This window comes from Agelaius tricolor, unplaced genomic scaffold, assembly GCF_023055355.1.
Source record: "Agelaius tricolor isolate 1412-34295 unplaced genomic scaffold, bAgeTri1.0.p SCAF_68, whole genome shotgun sequence".
Lineage (NCBI taxonomy): Eukaryota > Metazoa > Chordata > Aves > Passeriformes > Icteridae > Agelaius > Agelaius tricolor.
The window spans coordinates 1,015,574-1,033,699 of NW_027269328.1; the positions used below are offsets into that span (position 1 = coordinate 1,015,574).

Consider the following 18,126-nt stretch of genomic DNA (forward strand, 5'->3'; position numbering starts at 1 on the left):
TTTCTTGGGAAGGGAAACCAAACTGAGGAGCAGCTGGTGATGGACTCAGCATGGAAAATTCCATCGGGGTCCTCTCCCAGCTGCCAAATCCACAGACAACAAGGATTTGGATCCCTCAGGTGTTCCTGACAGTAAAATGATGATGGTGGATTTGGGGTGATGCCTGGGGAAAAAAACTGGGATTAAGCACCTGATCCAAGGTGTGGAAAAACCACACCTGGGAATGGGGAAAATCTGGGACATCCACAGGGTGAGGTGGATCGGAGGGAAAAATCCAGAAATTAAAAATAGGGAATAGAGGCTCAGGTGCTGTGTCCATGCCCATGGCTGGGAATGAAGCCTTGGGAAGGGGAATGGGAAAGGAATAACGGGGTTTGGAGGGTGATGGGGGAAAGGAAAAAAGGAAAGGAAAATGGGGGAAAAAGGGAAAAAAGGGAAAAAGAAAAGGGGGGGGGAAGGGTTAAAAGGAAAAAAGGAAAATTGGGAAAAGTAACAAAAAAGAAAAAAGGGAAAAAGGGGAAGGAAAGAAAAGAGAGGGAAAGGAAAAAGGACGAAAAAGGTAAAATGAGAAATGAGAAAAGGAAAAAGAAAGGAGGAAAATTTAAAAATGGAGGGGAAAATAGGGAAGGAAAGAAACGGGAAAAAAAGGGGGGGAACTGTGAAGGAGAAACGGGGAGGGAAAAATGGAGGGAAAAAAACAGGGGGAAAATTGGGGTGGGGGAATGAGGGGGGGAAATAGAAAAGAAAAAGGAAAAAATCCCAGAAAAATTTAGGACAAAACCCTAGGAGGAATAAGCAGGGGGAAAAAAAGAAAAAGATGCAGAAAAAAAATAGAGGGAAAATAAAATGGGAGGGAGAGGGGGAAAACCTGAGGGAAGAGCAGTGAGAAAGTAAAAAAAAAAAAAGGAAAAATACTCAGAAAAATTTGGGAAAGAAACCCCAGGAGGAATCAGCAGGGGGAAAAAAATGGGAAAAATTGAGGAAAGAAAAAACTTTGGGAAAGAAAACTGTCGGGATTAAAAAAAAAAAATTTGTCCTTTACCAAGGATAAAGCAGGGAAAAAACTCCAGACAAACAGGAGAAAGCACCAAGAAAAATAAGGGGAGGAAAAAGGAAAAAAATAGAAACACAGGAAAAATGGATGGAAAAAGGAATAAGAGGGGCAAAAAAGAGACAAATAAATAAATTCCGAAGGGACAGGTTTTGGTGGGTTTTGGAGGATTTTGGTGGGTTTCGGCAGCACTCAGCAGGTGCTGGGAAGAAGGGAAGGAGCAGGATGAGGATGAGGACAGAGCTGTCCCAAAAGTTCCGGAGCGGCTTCCCAGTGGCTCATCCCAATCCCCAACCCTTTCCCGATCCCCACCCGTCCCTTTCCCAAGCCGGGCGAGCCCTGCCCAATCCCAAACACCTCCCCCTTCCCATCCCGGCCTCTACCTTCACCCGGCCCTGCAGGAGAAGGTTCTGGAAGGTCCGAGGCGGGAATGGCGGAGCCTCTATGGTGGGACACCCATCCCAGCGCCAGAGGGGACGGAGCAGGGATGGGGGGATCCCTCCGAGTCTCCTCCGTGGGCACAGCGGGGTTTTTTTTTTTGTGGGATCTTCCTGATGCTCCCGCCACGCTCCCGACGGCACCGGTGGGACGCCAGGGCTGGCGGAGAGCTGACACCGTCTCCACATGAATATTCCATGAGGATCCGCGCACCTGCGGAACCTGAGCTGCCACCGGGGCACCGAGAGCCCTCCTGGGCCAACTCCCAACCCTTCTCCCGCTTTCCTGAAGGGAACCGAGGCTCTGGAGAAGCCGCTGGTGCTTCAGCGCATCACAGCCCGCCTGGGTTCTGGCAAGTTTGGAGCGGGAAGGACTTCCAAGGAAGTTTAAATCCATTTTAGACACCAGAAACTCCAGCCAGCCTGTTCCCATGGATTTTCTGGGGTCTAATATGGGATTGAGCACAGATCATCTCACTCCCACAAAGCCTCCTGCTGCTCCTTTTGTCCTTCAGGATTTCACCATGTGGGGATCTCCAGAATCCACAGGGATTCTGGAGCCACAGCAGGGATTTGGGAGCAGCCTCTGTCCCAGCCAGCTTCCAGCTGAAGATCCCATTACTGGTGAATTATCCATGGATAAAAGGACATTTTAATCACTGCCCTTCCCTGGGAGTTGGAGGAACTTCCAAGGAAGTTTAAATCCCTTTTAGACACCAGAGATTCCAGCCAGCCTCTCCCCATGGATTTACTGGGGTCTAATATGGGATTGAGCACGGATCATCTCTAGTCCCACAAACCCTCCTGCTGCTGCTCCTCTTGGCTTTGTCCTTCTGGATTTCACTTTGTGGGGATCTCCGGAATCCACAGGGATTCTGAAGCCACAGCAGGAGCTGGGAGCAGCCTCCGTCCCGGCCAGTTAAAGATTCTTTAACTGGTGAATTATCCATGGATAAAGGACGTTTTAATCACTGCCCTTCACTGGGAGTTGGAAGAACTTCCAAGGAAATTTAAATCCGTGTCAGACACCAGAGACTCCAGCCAGCCTGTTCCCATGGATTTTCAGGGGTCTAATATGGAATTGGGATTGAGCACGGATCATCTCCACTTCCACAAACCCTCCTGCTGCTCCTTTTGTCCTTCAGGATTTTGCCTTGTGGGGATCTCTGGAATCCACAGGGATTCTGGAGCCACAGCAGCGATTTGGGAGCAGCTGGCCAGCTTCCAGCTGAAGATCCCCTTATTGGTGAATTATCCATGGATAAACGCTGCCCTTCCCTGGGAGTTGGAAGAACTTCCAAGGAAGTTTAAATCCATGTCAGACACCAGAGACTCCAGCCAGCCTCTCCCCATGGATTTTCTGGGGTCTAATATGGGATTGAGCACGGATCATCTCCACTTTCACAAACCCTCCTCCTGCTCCTCTTGGCTTTGTCCTTTGGGATTTTGCCCATGGGGATCTCCGGAATCCACAGGGATTCTGGAATCACAGCAGGGATTTGGGAGCAGCCTCTGTCCTGGCCATCTTCCAGCTGAAGATCCCGTTACTGGTGAATTATCCATGGATAAAAGGACGTTTTAATCACTGCCCTTCACTGGGAACTGGGAGCAGGGAACAGCATTCCCATGGCTCATTTCCCTGCGGGAATTCCACCTGCCAGGAGTTCTTTCAGAGGACAAACCCCACTGCTGGCTCCATCCTACACCCTTGGGGAGATCCCAACCCTCAATCCCTTGGTGCCTCTTCCCAGAGGAAGGACCAGAGCTGGGAGATCCCTTTCCCGTTTTTCCTGACCCTGCCCTCTCCTTGAGGACGTTTTCCTCCTTCTCCACCTCATCTCCGCCTCCTGCTTCATCTCATTATTTGGGAGGATCCATCCATGGGATGTGCCATGAATTGATCCTTAAACCACAAAACAAGGAACAGGAGGCAGGAGAGGCCTCTTGGATGGGGAAGTCCCCAGGGATGATTCCAGGATCATTCCCTGGAGCTGAGCTTAAATTTGAGCTGGAGGATCTGGGTTTTTGGGGGAACATCCCGGTCTGGTATCCATGAAAATCGTTGGGAATGAAAGGAAGGCGGGAGCTGGAGAAACTTGGCAGCTCAATGTGGGCACAGGAGCTGTCGGGCCATGGAATTCCCAAGCGGGAAGGGACGCACCGGGATCATGGATCCAACTCCTGCCCAGGACACCCCACCAATCCCACCCTGTCCCTGTCCCATGGCTCCTGGAGCTCTGGGAATGTCACCATTCCCTGGGGAGCTGCTCCAGTGCCCAGCCAGCTCTAGGGGAAGAACCTTTTCCCGAAATCCAAGGAAAAGCTGGATCTCAAGTCCTGTCTGCACCCAGACTTCTCCTGTCCTGTCCATGTCCAGCCTGGGAATCTCCCTCCACCCAGTCCCTGCGGATCCCTCAAGGCCTCTCAGCTCCCTTCAGGCACTGCCATACTCCATAGATTTCTCTGGATAAATATTCCTTGTTTTTTTTGGTTTTTTTGATAAATATTCCCGGCAGACTCCAAAACCTGAGGCCACACATCCAAGAGAACCAAGTTTTTCCAGGGTGGACGGGTCTGGCTTTAGAGGGAAGGAGAGCACAGCAACTGCATCAGCTGGGAAAAGTGGGAATGAGGAGGAGGAGGAGAGAGAGCAAACCAACTGGATTAGCTGGAAAAGAGGGAATGAGGAGGAGGAGGAGCAGGGAGAGCAATCTGATGGGAAAAGTGGGAATGAAGAGACGGAGAAGGAGGAGGAGCAGGGAGAGCAAATCAACTGGATGAGCTGGGAAAAGTGGGAATGATGAGGAGGAGGAGCAGGGAGAGCAAACCAATTGGATCAGCTGGGAAAAGTGGGAATGAAGAAGAGGAGGAAGAGCAGGGAGAATGCAGCAAGTGGATCAGCTGGGAAAAGCAGGAATGAAGAGGAGGAGCAGGGAGAGCAATCTGATGGGAAAAGTGGGAATGAAAAGGAGGAGAAGGAGTAGGGAGAGAAAAATCAACTGGATTAGCTGGGAAAAGTGGGAATGAAGAGGAGGAGGAGCAGGGAGAGCAATCTGATGGGAAAAGTGGGAATGAAAAGGAGGAGAAGGAGTAGGGAGAAAAAAAATCAACTGGATGAGCTGGGAAAAGTGGGAATGACGAGGAGAAGGAAGAGCAGGGAGACCAGTCTGATGGGAAAAGTGGGAATGAAGAGGAAGAGGAGGGAGAGCGAACCAACTGGATCAGCTGGGAAAAGTGGAAATGAAGAGAAGGAGGAGGAGGAGGAAGAGCAGGGAGAGCAATCTGATGGGAAAAGTGGGAATGAAGAGACAGAGGAGGAGCAGGGAGAGCGAACTAACTGGATCAGCTGGGAAAAGTGGGAATGATGAGGAGGAGGAGCAGGGAGAGCAAACCACCCGGATCAGCTGGGAAAAGTGGGAACAAAGAGGAAGAGCAGGAGGAGGAGGAGGCTCAGGGAGATCAAACCTACTTTTGCTCCTTGGTCTTCTCCTTGCCCTTGCTGGAGCCGAGGGTGGAATATCGAGGGAATAAAAGGCAAACAAACTTCAGTGCACTGAGGAATCAGGGAACGCTTTGGGTGGGAAGGGACCTTCAAGATCCATAATCCCACCCCTGCCATGGCAGGGACACTTTCCACTGTCCCAGGCTGCCCCAAACCCCAGTGTCCAGCCTGGCCTTGGACTCTTCCAGGGATCCAGGGGCAGCCACAGCTGCTCTGGGAATCCCATCCCAGCCCCTGCCCACCCTCACAGGGAAGAATTCCTTCCCGATATCCCGTCCAAACTCCCTCTCACTCAGCTTAAAACTTGGGTGCAAAACATCCCTGCACGGCTTAGGACACCCCAACTCCCAGCCCTGGAGATGGAAGTGAGGGAAATTCCCGGGATTTGTGTTTGGGGCCATTAATGCAGGATTCCTGGATTTTATTCCCAGGTTTGGGAAGCTGCTAGGCAGGGGACAAGGCTTCTCCTTTATCCCTATTTTCCTCCCTGGACCTGCCTCCCTATTTTTCTCTCTGTTTTCCACCCTGGTCCTGGTTCTCTTTTTAACTCCCTGTTTTCCTCCCTGTTTTCCTCCCTGTTTCCTGTTTTCCTTTTTGATCCTGCTTCTCTCCATTTTCCTCCCTGGACCTGCCTCCCTATTTCCCTCTCTGTTTTCCACCATGGCCCTGCTTCTCTCTTTTCCTCCCTGTGTTCTGTTCTGTTTTCCTCACAGTTTTCCTCCTGGATTCTGCTTCCCTGTTTTCCTCCCTGTTTTCCTCCCAGGTCCTGCTTCCCTGTTTTCCTCCCTACTTTCCTCCCTGTTTTCCTCCCCGATCCTTCTTCTCTATTTATTTTCCTCCCTGCTTTCCTCACAGTTTTCCTCCTGGGTCCTGCTTCCCTGTTTTCCTCCCTGGTCCTTCTTCCCTATTTATTTTCCTCCCCAGCTCCTTCTTCCCTGTTTTCCTTCTCTTTTTCCTCCCCAGTCCTCTTCTCTGTTTTCCTCTCCAATCCTGCTTCTCTCCATTTTCCTCCCTGGATCTGCCTCCCTATTTCCCTCTCTGTTTTCCACCCTGGCCCTGCTTCCCTCTTTTCCTCCCCATTTTCCTCCCCAGTCCTTCTTCCCTATTTATTTACCTCCCTGATTTCCTCCCCAGTCCTATTCCCCGTTTTCCTTCTTTTTTTCCTCCCTAGTCCTATCCCATTTTCCTCCTCCTTTTCCTTCCCGGTCCTATTCCCTGTTTCCTCTCTGATCCTGCTTCTCTCCATTTTCCCTCTCTGTTTTTCTCCCTGCTCCTTCTTCTCTCTTTTTCTCCCTGTTTTCCTTTCTGCTTTCCTCCCCAGTCCTGCTTCCCTGTTTTCCTCCCTCTTTTCCTCCCAGGTCCTGCTTCCCTGCTTTCCTCCCAGTTTTCCTCCCTATTTTTCTTCCCATTTTCCTTCTCGGTCCTTCATCCCTATTTATTTTCCTTCCTATTTTCCTCCCTGGTCCTTCTTCCCTGTTTTCCTCCCAGGTCCTGCTTCCCTGTTTTCCTCCCTATTTTCCTCCCTGGTCCTTCTTCCCTATTTATTTTCCTCCCCAGCTCCTTCTTCCCTGTTTTCCTTCTCTTTTTCCTCCCCAGTCCTGTTCCCTGTTTTCCTCTCGGATCCTGCTTCTCTCCATTTTCCTCCCTGGATCTGCCTCCCTATTTCCCTCTCTGTTTTCCACCCTGGCCCTGCTTCTCTCTTTTCCTCCCTGTTTTTCTTTCTGTTTTCCTCACAGTTTTCTTCCCGGATCCTGTTCCCTGTTTCCCTCCCCAGTCCTTCTTCCCTATTTATTTTTCTCCCTGTTTTCCTTCTCGGTCCTTCTTCCCTATTTATTTTCCTCCCTGATTTCCTCCCCAATCCTTCATCCCTATTTATTTTCCTCCCTGTTTTCCTTCTCGGTCCTTCATCCCTATTTATTTTCCTCCCTGATTTCCTCCCCGCTCCTGCTTCTCTCCCCGCTTCCCTCCCCTCCTTATCTCTCCCCCGTTAATCGCCCTCATTGTCCTGCAGCAATTAGGGAGGAGAAAGCAATTAAGCAGCTCAGGAAGTAATTAAGGAGGCTGGAGTTAATTACACCGGCTCCTCCACCGCGCTGGGGACAAGGGACAGATTTCGGAGCCTGAAATTCCAGCTCCTTGTGCCCGAGCTGCTGGAAAACCATCCAGGAAAAAAAATTAAATAGTGAAGTGTTGCTGGATTTTGGGTTTTGGGAGAATTCCAAAGGAATTCAAAATAAAATGGGACACGGGAGGGAAACTGGGAAGAGCAGCACGGGCAGGGATCAGCCTGCTCTGATCTCTAATCCAAGAATTCCTGGGGTTTTTTTCCTGTCTCAACTCCTGCTGTGGGAGCAGAGCAGGGAAAAATGATTCCCCTGCCAGCTGAGCTCCTCCTGGGAGCACCAAACTCCAGCTCAGCACGGGAAAAGCTGCCAGGAGAGGAATGAAATCATTCCAGGCTTTCTCCTGGAGCTCAGGGATCTGGTCCAGGTTCTGCTGGGCACCCGCTGGAGATGGAACGGCCGGGATTCAAGGCAGGATGGCTGTGGGATCACATCCCACTGATCTCACTGGGAAGATCCCTCCCTCCTTCCCTTCCCCGTCCAAACTGCCCTGTGTGGGCAGAGGGGCTGGAATGTTCCCTGGAGTCAGGATGGGATTCATCCAAGGGTGGGCAGAGGGTCTGGAATGTTCCCTGGAGCCAGGATGGGATCCATCCCTGGGTGGGCAGAGGGGCTGGAATGTTCCCTGGAGTCAGGATGGGATCCATCCAAGGGTGGAAAGAGTTGGGAATGTCCAATCCTTGGGTGGGCAGAGGATCTGGGATATTCCATCCCTGGGTGGGAAGAGGTTCTGAGATGTTCTATCCATTAAGATCCATCCCTGGGTGGGCAGAGAGTCAGGAATGTCCCATCCCTGGGTGGGAAGAGGGTCTGGAATGTTCTCTGGATTCAGGATGGGATCCATCCCTGGGTGGACAGAGGGTCTGGGATGTCCCATCCCTGGGATCCATCCTGGGGTGGGAAGAGGGTCTGGAATGTTCCCTGGAGTCAGGATGGGATCCATCCCTGGGTGGGAAGAGAGGCTGGAATGTTCCATCCCTGGGTGGGCAGAGGGGCTGGGACATTCCACCCCTGAGGATCCATCCCTGGGTGCACAGAGGGTCTGGAATGTTCCATCCCTGGGATCCATCCCTGGGTGGGCAGCAGGGCTGGAATGTTCCCCTGGAATCAGGATGGGATCCATCCCTGGGTGGACAGCAGGGCTGGAATCACATCCCTGATCATCTATCCCTGGGTGGGAAGAGGGTCTGGAATGTTCTCTGGAGTCAGGATGGGATCCATCCCTGGGTGGGCAGAGGGGCTGGAATGTTCCCCTGGAATCAGGATGGGATCCATCCCTGGGTGGGCAGAGGGTCTTGGATGTCCCACCCCTGAGGATCCATCCCTGGGTGGGAAGAGGGTCTGGAATGTTCCCTGGAATCAGGATGGGATCCATCCAAGTGTGGGAAGAGGGGCTGGAATGTTCCATCCCTGAGGATCCATCCTGGGGTGGGAAGAGAGTCAGGAATGTCCCATCCTTGGGTGGGAAGAGGGTCTGGAATATTCCCTGGAGTCAGGATGGGATCCATCCCTGGTTGGGAAGAGGGGCTGCTGGAATGTTCCATCCCTGAGTGGGCAGAGGGGCTGCTGGAATGTTCCATCCCTGGGGTCCATCCTTGGGAGAGGGCCCAGGAAAGTGCAGATCCTGTGTCCTTTCCCCCTTCCTGGAGGGAAATCGTGCCCTGGGTGAGGGATGCAAGAACATGGTGCATTCCATGCATGTCCCTCTTCTTATTCTGTTTCCCTCCTCCTCCTCCTTCTCCCAGTGTTTCCTGCATCTCTTTCCTCTCCTGATTCCTGCATCCACCGCATTCCTGGCACTTGGATCAGCACTTCCTGAGGGATCCAGGATCCTTTCCCAAGGTCCTGGTGGAGCAGCCAATGCCAAATTCCTCTCTCTCCCTCCTTTCCTTCTCCCGGATCCCTTCCAGTCCAACTCTCCTGCCAAAGGTGACCATGGACAGTCCCAGCCTGGGCACAGATGGAGAATTCCCATTTTATCCCTCAATTTGGAGCACTTTCCTTGGAAAAATGGACTCACAGTCCTGCCCTGCTGCTGTTCCCAGGGGATTCTGCTGCCAGGGGCTGGAGCCTGGAGCCAGAGGGTGCCCTGGGAATCAGGGAATTGGGAATTGGGATACCTGAACGGCAACGCCAGGTGTTTTTTCTCTTTCCCTTTGGCCTTGGCTCTGCAATCCAAAGGAGCAATTCCATGAGTTGTGATCCAGGGATGGGCTCGGATCCACCTTCTCCCCCCAGAGTCATCCACATGCACGGAGCAACCCAACAGAGACAATCCAGGAGGGTCCCGGAGGGAGAGATCCCCACGCCCAGGATTCCTAAGGATCCCAGGGAACGGGAACAGGGGTAGGACAGCGCTGGTAGGGATGGGATCAGGGATGGATGGATGGACATGGATGGGATGGATGGAATGGATGGAGGGATGGATTGGATGGATGGATGGATGGATGGATAGATGGATCCATAAATCCATGGATGGATGGATGGAGGGAGAGATGGAATGGATGGAGGGATGGATGGATGGAAGGAATGGGTGAAGGGATGGATAGATGGATCCATGAATGGAGGGATGGATGGATCCATGGATGGATCCATGGATAGGTCTGTGGGTGGAGGGATGGAATGGGTGGGTGGATGGATGGATGGATGGATGGATGGATGGGTGAAGGGATGGATAGATGGATCCATGAATGGAGGGATGGATGGATGGAATGGAGGGAGGGAGGGAGGGAGGGAGGGAGGAAGGAAGGAAGGAAGGAAGGAAGGAAGGAAGGAAGGAAGGAAGGAAGGAAGGAAGGAAGGAAGGAAGGAAGGAAGGAAGGAAGGAAGGAAGGAAGGATGGATGATGGATCCATCCATGGATTGCTTGGAACACAGACAAACACGATTCTGGGAGCCCCTTCAGAAGTGCCTGACTGGAAGGAGATTTGTCCCTGCCGGGATTAGGAAGGACAGAGGGAATCCCAGGGGTGGGTGATCCCAGCAAAGGCCCTTTCCCTTTCCCTGGATCCAAGCACCATGCAGGGACTGCTCCCATCCATGCACACACCATTCCCAAAGGGAAGCAGGGACACCACCTCCCGTACCTGGGATCTTCCGGGTCTTCGCTGTTGGGAGGAGGAGGAGGAGGAAGGTGAGGAATTAACGAACATTCCCAACTGGACACAGCCCATGGGAGTGGGAGCAGGGCAGGGGGAGGGGCTGATCCTCAAATTCCAGGAATGGTTTGGGTGGGAAGAGACCTTAAGGATCATCCCATTCCAAACCCAACAGCTTCCACCATCCCAGGGTGCTCCCAGCCCCATCCAGCCTGGCCTTGGACACTCCCAGGGATCCAGGGGCAGCCACAGCTGCTCTGGGAATTCCTGCCCAGCCCCTCCCCACCCTCACAGCCAGGAATTCCTTCCCAATATCCCACCCCAAGCTTCCCTTTCCCAGTGGGAGGCCTCTCCCTGTGTCCTGGCACTGGGATTCCTGGTATCACCATGTGGGATACGCTGCAGAGGGAGCACAGGATGAGGCTGACCCGGATCCCAAACCCTGGATTTATGCTGGGGCCAGCACCTGTTTGTAGAATGTGGGTGCCTGGGATGGGCTGGAATGGAAGCAATCCCCCGGAATCCCGGATCCCACCCCAAAATCTGGGATCCCTCCCACCAGGACATTTTGGTACCTTGCCACTGCCTTGTATCCATCGTTAAACTTAATCCTGGGTGAGGCACCGGAGAGAAAGAGAGGGAAAAAAACCCAAATCCAATCAAATCCCAGAATTCCTGAGGGAGCAGGGACAGCCCTTCCCAGGAGGGTGGGGCTGTGTCCAAGCTCCCGGGCGCTCCAGGGAGGGAATTCCAGCTGTGCATCCAGCCCAGGGTGTTCCACTCCCCCCATTCCCAGGAAAAACCCGGCTGGAGGCCGGATCTGCGCTTCCAGCATTATCCATTGCTCCTGCTCCATCCGGGAATCTCCTCCACCAGGACAGGCTGGGGGCATTTTACATTCCCAGGATCCAGGAAAATTCTCCAGGTTCTGAAAGCTCTGCCCTGGGAGCCACAGCAGAACCTGCTCCATTGGTTTGAACATTTTCCTGATTTTCAGGATCCTCAGGATGCATTTTTTTTTTCCCCCCAAGGAATTTAAGGGCACATTAAATGATTAATGTAATTTAATCAAATTTAATGGAGAGGTTCGGAAAAAAATTGGAAAACCTTGACTGGGACTTTTTTTTTCCCCCAGGATGGAAAAGATCCCAAACTTCCTGTTCACCCTGGTGGTGGCACTGTGCCATCCCAAAAATCCGAATTTCCCATGGATTTGGGAATTTTGGACCCTTCTTACCCCTTTGGACACGGATGAATTCCCCACTATCCCAAACTCCAGCCATTCCCAGCCATTCCATGTCCCCGGGTGCCACGTCCACACGGGAACGGGAATGGGAACGGGAACGGGGAGCCTGTGGGGGATTTTCATCCCGCGTCCTCCCACGCCTGGCGCAGGTCCCGGCTTTGGAGCAGGTGCCAGAGGGACAATTAGCGACAGGCGGTCGGACAAGGCTCAGACCCGCCGGGGACACGGGAGAAAAGCTTCCATCAATAATTCACCGGGAGCAGATTCCTTTCGGCTCCCAGCCCTGTCCCGGCCATGAATATTTCAAGGAGAGCCCCTATCGGGTGGTGCTTCCCGGGATCTCACTTTCCAGGGGGGCTGGGAGCTGGGCTCAGACAGGTTCTGGCGATTCCCGAGCTGCCTCTGGAAGTGCCCACCCCTCCCGATTTTTCCTGGGAATCCAAGGGTGAGCCTACGCCGGTGAATAAACCGTGGGATTGTAAAATTTCCAAACGGTTTGGGTAGGGAAGGGCTTTAAAGCTCATCCCTTTCCATGGGCAGGGACAATTCCCACTGTCCCGGGTTCTCCAATCTCTTGGACATTCCCAGGATTCCAGGGACTGCCACAGCTTCTCTGGGAATTCCATCCCAGCCCCTCCCCACCCTCACAGGGAGGAGTTCCTTCCCAGTATCCAATTTTTCCTGTTATTTTCTGCTTTCCTCATTGGAAACACAAGTCCAGCTTTTGGAAGGATCCTGGCCTGGTTCCAACATCCTCCCAAATCCCACATCCTGGGATTTTTTTTTTTTTTTTTAATCCAGGTTGGATTTTTTTAGCTCTATTTTTCCCCATTCTGGATCCTTCCCTGTGATTTTTTTTTTCGTGGATTTGTTTGGTCAAAGTTCCCGGTGGATCAAGGATCCAAAGCCATTCCAGGGACCTGGCACATGGGAAGGCTCCACCTCCCATTCCTGGCTCCTTCATCCCTGGATTCTGTGTGGGATGAGCGGACTCCAAGCTTGGGATCCCCAGGGAAACACAAAAATGGAATTTAACAGATCCAGTCTGGATCTGTTAAATTCCATTTAACAGATGGATTTGGATTTAAGGAATCCAAATTCTGGATCCTGGATTTAAGGAATTTTCTTTGAAAAGCGGAACTTTGGGGGTGGATCAGCCCTGGAAGGGGGCCGGGGAGGATCTGCTCTGGGAATTTACCTGGAATGCTGATCTTCCTCCGCTTCGTCTCCAAGGCTTGGGAATTTACAGGGAGAGAGGGAAAAATTCCGGCTGTGATGCGAGGACAAAGGGCTCTTCCATTCTTTTCTAAACCAGGAAAAACTCGGGAACAATCCGGCACAGCAAACCACTCCATGCACGGCTGGAATCCCGGGATCCCCTTCCCGTTGTGCCCACAGCATCCAGGTTTCTCCCAGACTGGATTTTGGGGGGATGTTTGGCCAATATTCCTCCTTTTCCAAGTGGTTCCCTCCTGCCTGACCTCCTTTTCCCACTCCTTCCTTTTCTTTGGGATGGGTTTGCTCAAATCCCAAAGGAAAAGTGGGAATGGGCGGGTGCTGTACCCTGCGCCAGGATTTCCGGAAGGAGGAAAAGGAATTTCAAGCCCTTGGAAAACCTTGGGAAGCCCGGCCATCATCCCAGTGATGGAAAGCTCTTCCCATCCCTTGGAAAGCTGCAGGATTGCTTCATGGGGGGGGTTCTGATTGCACGGAAATTCCCCCATTTTGGGAAAATTCCCAAGCAGAGGAGCCCACGTGGATCTGCGGACACGGGAGGGTCGCACACTCCCTGGGAAAGACGGAATGAAAGTGGAAAATTCCCTGTGTTCCCAAGGGATCAGCCTGGATCCAGCAGCGGCCAAGGAAAAGCTGGATCTGCTTTCCCTGGAATCGGCAGCTCCACGGGAGAATTCCCAAAATCCTTGATGTGGGTGCTCTGCTCCATGGGAATGGGACAAGGCTGTCCTGGATCTGCCGGAGAGGGATTTTTTTGCTTCCAGAGCTGCCAAAGTCTGGGATCTCCAGGATATCTGTGGGATATCCATGCCCAAATCCCAGGGGATTTTTCAGGTGGAAAAGGGGCTCCAAGCTGGGAGCGGGGATGGGAGAAAGGCAGAACAGGGAAGGGAAAAGCCTGGGATCCTGGGATCAGTCACTGGAAAAGACGGAAGTGAAAGCAGGTCCCCGTGCCCAGGAAAAGATTCTGGATGAGGGATGGAATGCCGGGAAAAGGGGGAAAGGGTTTAAGCCGCACAGGGATGGATTCAGCTGGGATCTTGGGAAGGAATTCTTCCCTGGGAGGGTGGGGAGGAGCTGGGATGGAATTCCCAGAGAAGCTGTGGCTGCCCCTGGATCCCTGGGAGTGTCCAAGGCCAGGCTGGAGCAGCCTGGGACAGTGGGAAGCGTCGGGATTGGAAAGGGATGAGCTTTAAGGTCCCTTCCCCGCCCAGAATATTCCATGGTTCCACAATTCCCGGTCTCCAGGGCTGTGGCCCACGGTCCCTGAGGCTGCTCCTGTGACATTCCAGGCACAGGGAATTCCGTGTCCTCTGTATCCCACTTTTCCTTGAGTATCCCGCCGCCCTTTTCCTCCCCGTCCCTGCCCACAGACCTTCCATCCGTGTGGAAATCAGGGAATCCACGGGGATTCCTGGGCTGGAGGGAGGACAGTGGGAATGGGATTGGGAATGGGAATGAGGATGAGCAAGGCCAAGTCAGGGCCCAACAGGAGCCCTCCCCATCCCGCTGAACTGGAAAATTCTGGAAAACTCTGGAAACACCAGAATTCCTATTTTTATTCTTCCCATCCAAGTTTTTCCCGGATCTGGGATCTGTAAGTGATGCAGAAGGAAAGGCCTTCCAAAGGAGCCGGGGTGTTTTTGTTCCCAGAGGAATTTTAACCAAAGCCCTTCCTTGGATTCCAAAGGATGGCTCACATCCCAGTGCCTTTGGATCCTTCCCAAAAGCCGGAATATGGAACTTTTACTTTCTTTTATTCCCAGGTGGTTTTTTTTTATTCTTGGTGAATCCCAGCACGTGTTTGCTACAGCCCGAGCCAGGCATTCCTTGGAGCAAAATCCTCCAGGAATTCTCAGTGAAAACAGGGATAAAACCCCATGGACGATCCCCAGAGGTGCAGAGACCTGGGAATTGTTTGGGATGGGGGACAAACCTTTCCCATCCCAGGGAATTCCCTGCATTTCTGGTATTCCCTGCATCATCCCCTTCCTGCTGCTTGTATGGACGCCTCTTTTCCTAAAAATAGAGGTTTTATCCCTAAAAACCTCATTTAAACTTGGCTTGGCTTTGGGAATCTCCCTCTCCCAACTTCATCCTCGCTCATCCCTGGCTTCCATGAGGAAGGGCCGGGGGAATTCCTGCCCCTCCCAGCCAGCATCGATCCAAGGAAATCAGATCCAGAATTCCAGCTGGGAATGCTGGGATGGATGATCCAGGATGATCCTGGACTCAGCCCTGAGATCCAACGGAATCCATGGGCCAGACGGGGAAAAGGCAGGATGGGATAATGGGATAATGGGATGGAGATGGGATGCGGTTGGGATGATGGGATGGGATCCATGGAATGGGATGGGAAATTGGGATGGGGTTGGGATGATAGGATGGGATCCATGGAATGGGATGGGAAATTGGGATAGGATAGGATAGGATAGGATAGGATAGGATAGGATAGGATAGGATAGGATAGGATAGGATGGGATAGGATAGGATGGGATGGGGGTGGGATGGGGTGGAATGGGGTGGAATGGGATGATGGGATAAAGGGATAATGGGGTGGGAAAATGGGATGGGATCCATGGAATGGGATCCATGGGATGGGATTATGGGATGGGATGGGATAATGCAATGGGATGGGATAATGCGATGGGATGGGATAATGGAATGGAATGGGACAATGGGATAATGGGATGGGAAATTGGGATGGGATGGGATCCATTGGATGGGATAGCATAATGGGATAATAGGATAATGGGATGGGATAATGGGATGGGATAATGGGATGGGATGGAATGGGATGGGATGGGATCCATGGGCTGGGATGGGATAATGGGATAACAGGATAATGGGATGGGCTGGGGCTGGAGATGGGATGGGATGGGATGGGATCCATGGGATGGGATAGCATAATGGGATGGGATAATGGGATGGGATAATGGGATGGGATGGGCTGGGATGGGATAATGGGATAACAGGATAATGGGATGGGCTGGGGCTGGAGATGGGATGGGATGGGATGGGATGGGATGGGTTCGGGTGGGATACTTTCCATTGGAAGGGGCCCACAGGGATCACCTGGTCCAACTCCGCCCTCTCCAAGGCAGAGCCAGTGCTAAATCCTGTTCCTATGAGCCCCTCCACGTCCTTCCAGCCATCCCTCATCCCACAGGAATCCGGGAGCTTTTCCCAAAACGCTCCTTCCTGTGGCTGAACTCCTCCTGGGACGATCCTTGGGATTTTACCTGAAATTCCCTTTCTTTGGCTCCTTCCCAAACTCTTTTGTCACGCCGAGAAAAGCCACAGCAAACAAACTTCCATGCACACGCAGGGAGCTCATTCCCATGGGAATGGCTGATCCCGGGATCTGGGGACAGGACATGGAGACAGAAGGGCACCTCAAAGGCACAGCAGTGTCCCAATATCCCGATCTCCACCTGGAATCCCGTTCCAAGGCTGCTTTTCTGGCTGTTCCACCACTTCTCCTGCCCACCAGCAGCCCAGGAATGGGAATTCAGGGATGATTCCCATGGGAGATCCATCGGGAAAAGGCGCGGAGCAGCCACAGCACTGCAGAGCCTCTCCCTACCTCGTGTCCAGGGACCCCTGGCTCAGGGAATCCCCCTCTCCCAGGAGCTCATCCTCGCTGTGGAAATACAGCTCGTCCTCTTCCATCCTGGTGGGAACACCCCAAATGTCAGCCCTGCCCTTCCCGGGATTCGGGATCCCAAAATCACGGAATCGCTGAGCCCTTTGGGTTGGAAAAGCTCTCCGAGTCCTGCCATCCCCAGCACTGCCCGGGCCACCCCCGATCCATGTCCCAGGATCCACATCCACAGGGATTTGGAACCCCACCAGGGATGGAGGCTCCAGCCCTTCCCTGTGCCAGGCGTGGGCAGCCTTTTCCAGGAAGGAATTGTTCCCAAAATCCAACTTGGAGCCCCCGGCCAGGACACGGCTCTGCACATCCCATGCTCGGCAAACGCCACAACTCTTCCTAAAATGGGGCAGCCACAGCTCCTCGGGGAATTCCAGCCCCTCCCCACCCTCCCAGCTGGGAATTCCTTCCCAAGATCCCACCCCAAACTCCCCTTTCCCACTGGAAGCCATTCCCTCTGTCCTGTCCCTCCATCCTTTTTCCCAAATTCCAGCTCTCCTGGAGCTCCTTGAGGCTTGGGAAGGTGCTCCGAGCTCTCCCTGCATCCCTAATTTTCCTGCTTTAATCCCATGGAGCTGCATCCCACAGGATTCATCTGATAAGAAACCGGAAAACCCATCCTGGAGCCATCCCAGCAGCATCCTCCAATTCCCTGGAATCCTCCAATTCCCTGGAATCCTCGAATCCTAGGCTGGTTTGGGTGGGAAGCGACCTTAAATCCCATCCAGTCCCACCCGTGCCAGGGGCAGGGACACCTCCCACTATCCCAGGTTGCTCCAAACCTCATCCAACCTTTCCTTGGACCCTTCCATGAGGGATGGAGCACCCATCCAAAATTCCAGCGGCACAGGCAGGACTCGGATATCCCATCCCAGCCGGCCTGGCCCCCTGTCCGGGATTGTGAGGATTTTGTGTGGGTTCAATTCCCATTTTCCATCTGTCAGAGCTGGGGCAGTTCTCTGCTGTTCATGGGGCAGTTTCCTTTATCTCTCCCACAGCCAACCCTCCCTCCAGGAGATCTCTGCTGTTCATGGGCCATTAATTATTAATTATTAATTATCTCCTGTTCATGGCTGATAAAATTCCATCATCCCACTGATGATAAAATGCTGATAAAATGCTGATAAAATTCCATCATCCCGCTGGGAGATGCTCCGCCCACTGGGGGGAGGAGCCGAGCATTCCTACCTGGGTACAACCCGACGCTGGGTGCACCACTGTCACAGACGTATTTTTTAATGTAAAAATTCCTTTTTGCCAGGATTTTTTTTTTCTCCTGAGAAGCTGAGAGGGCTCCGGAAAACAAATGTAAACGTTGAATTACCTGCTGCTGTGGAATGCAACAGGTGCGTCTGTGATTGGTCCCATGTGGTTGGTTTTAATTAATGACCAATCACAGCCCAGCTGTATCAGGACCCTGAGCAGTCAGAAGATTTTTTTATTAATTCCTTTCCTTGCTGGCCTTCCGATGAAATCTTTTCTCTATTCTTTTGGTGTAGTTTTAACATAACATTTTATCCTAAACAGATATATATCCTTATATATATATATTTTATATATAATATAAAATATATACATATATTTTATATATAGATATTTATGTATTTTATATATTTATATATATTTATATATATAAAATATATAAATATATATAAATATATATATTTTTATATATTATATACATAAATATATATTTTTTATATATATATATATATACAAATATATTTATATATTTTTTTTATATATATATATAAATATATATATATATATTTTACCCT

At 51.9% G+C, this 18,126-nt stretch overlaps 1 protein-coding gene across 5 annotated transcripts in view; it reads right to left on the reverse strand.

Annotated features, from left to right (window-relative positions):
- Nucleotides 1–18,126, reverse strand: part of OTOF (otoferlin) — a 117,597-nt gene that overhangs the window by 69,270 nt on the left and 30,201 nt on the right. For 3 of the 5 annotated variants that reach the window (XR_011676851.1, XM_071417159.1, XM_071417158.1), the window contains exon 6: nucleotides 16,280–16,366. The exons of the other annotated variants lie outside the window; for them this stretch is intronic. Coding sequence is in view for 2 of the 3 variants with exons in the window: in XM_071417159.1 (XP_071273260.1) it covers nucleotides 16,280–16,366 (87 nt within the window). In the remaining variant the exon portion in view is untranslated. The remainder of the gene's footprint in view (nucleotides 1–16,279; nucleotides 16,367–18,126) is intronic. 5 annotated transcript variants of the gene reach the window in all.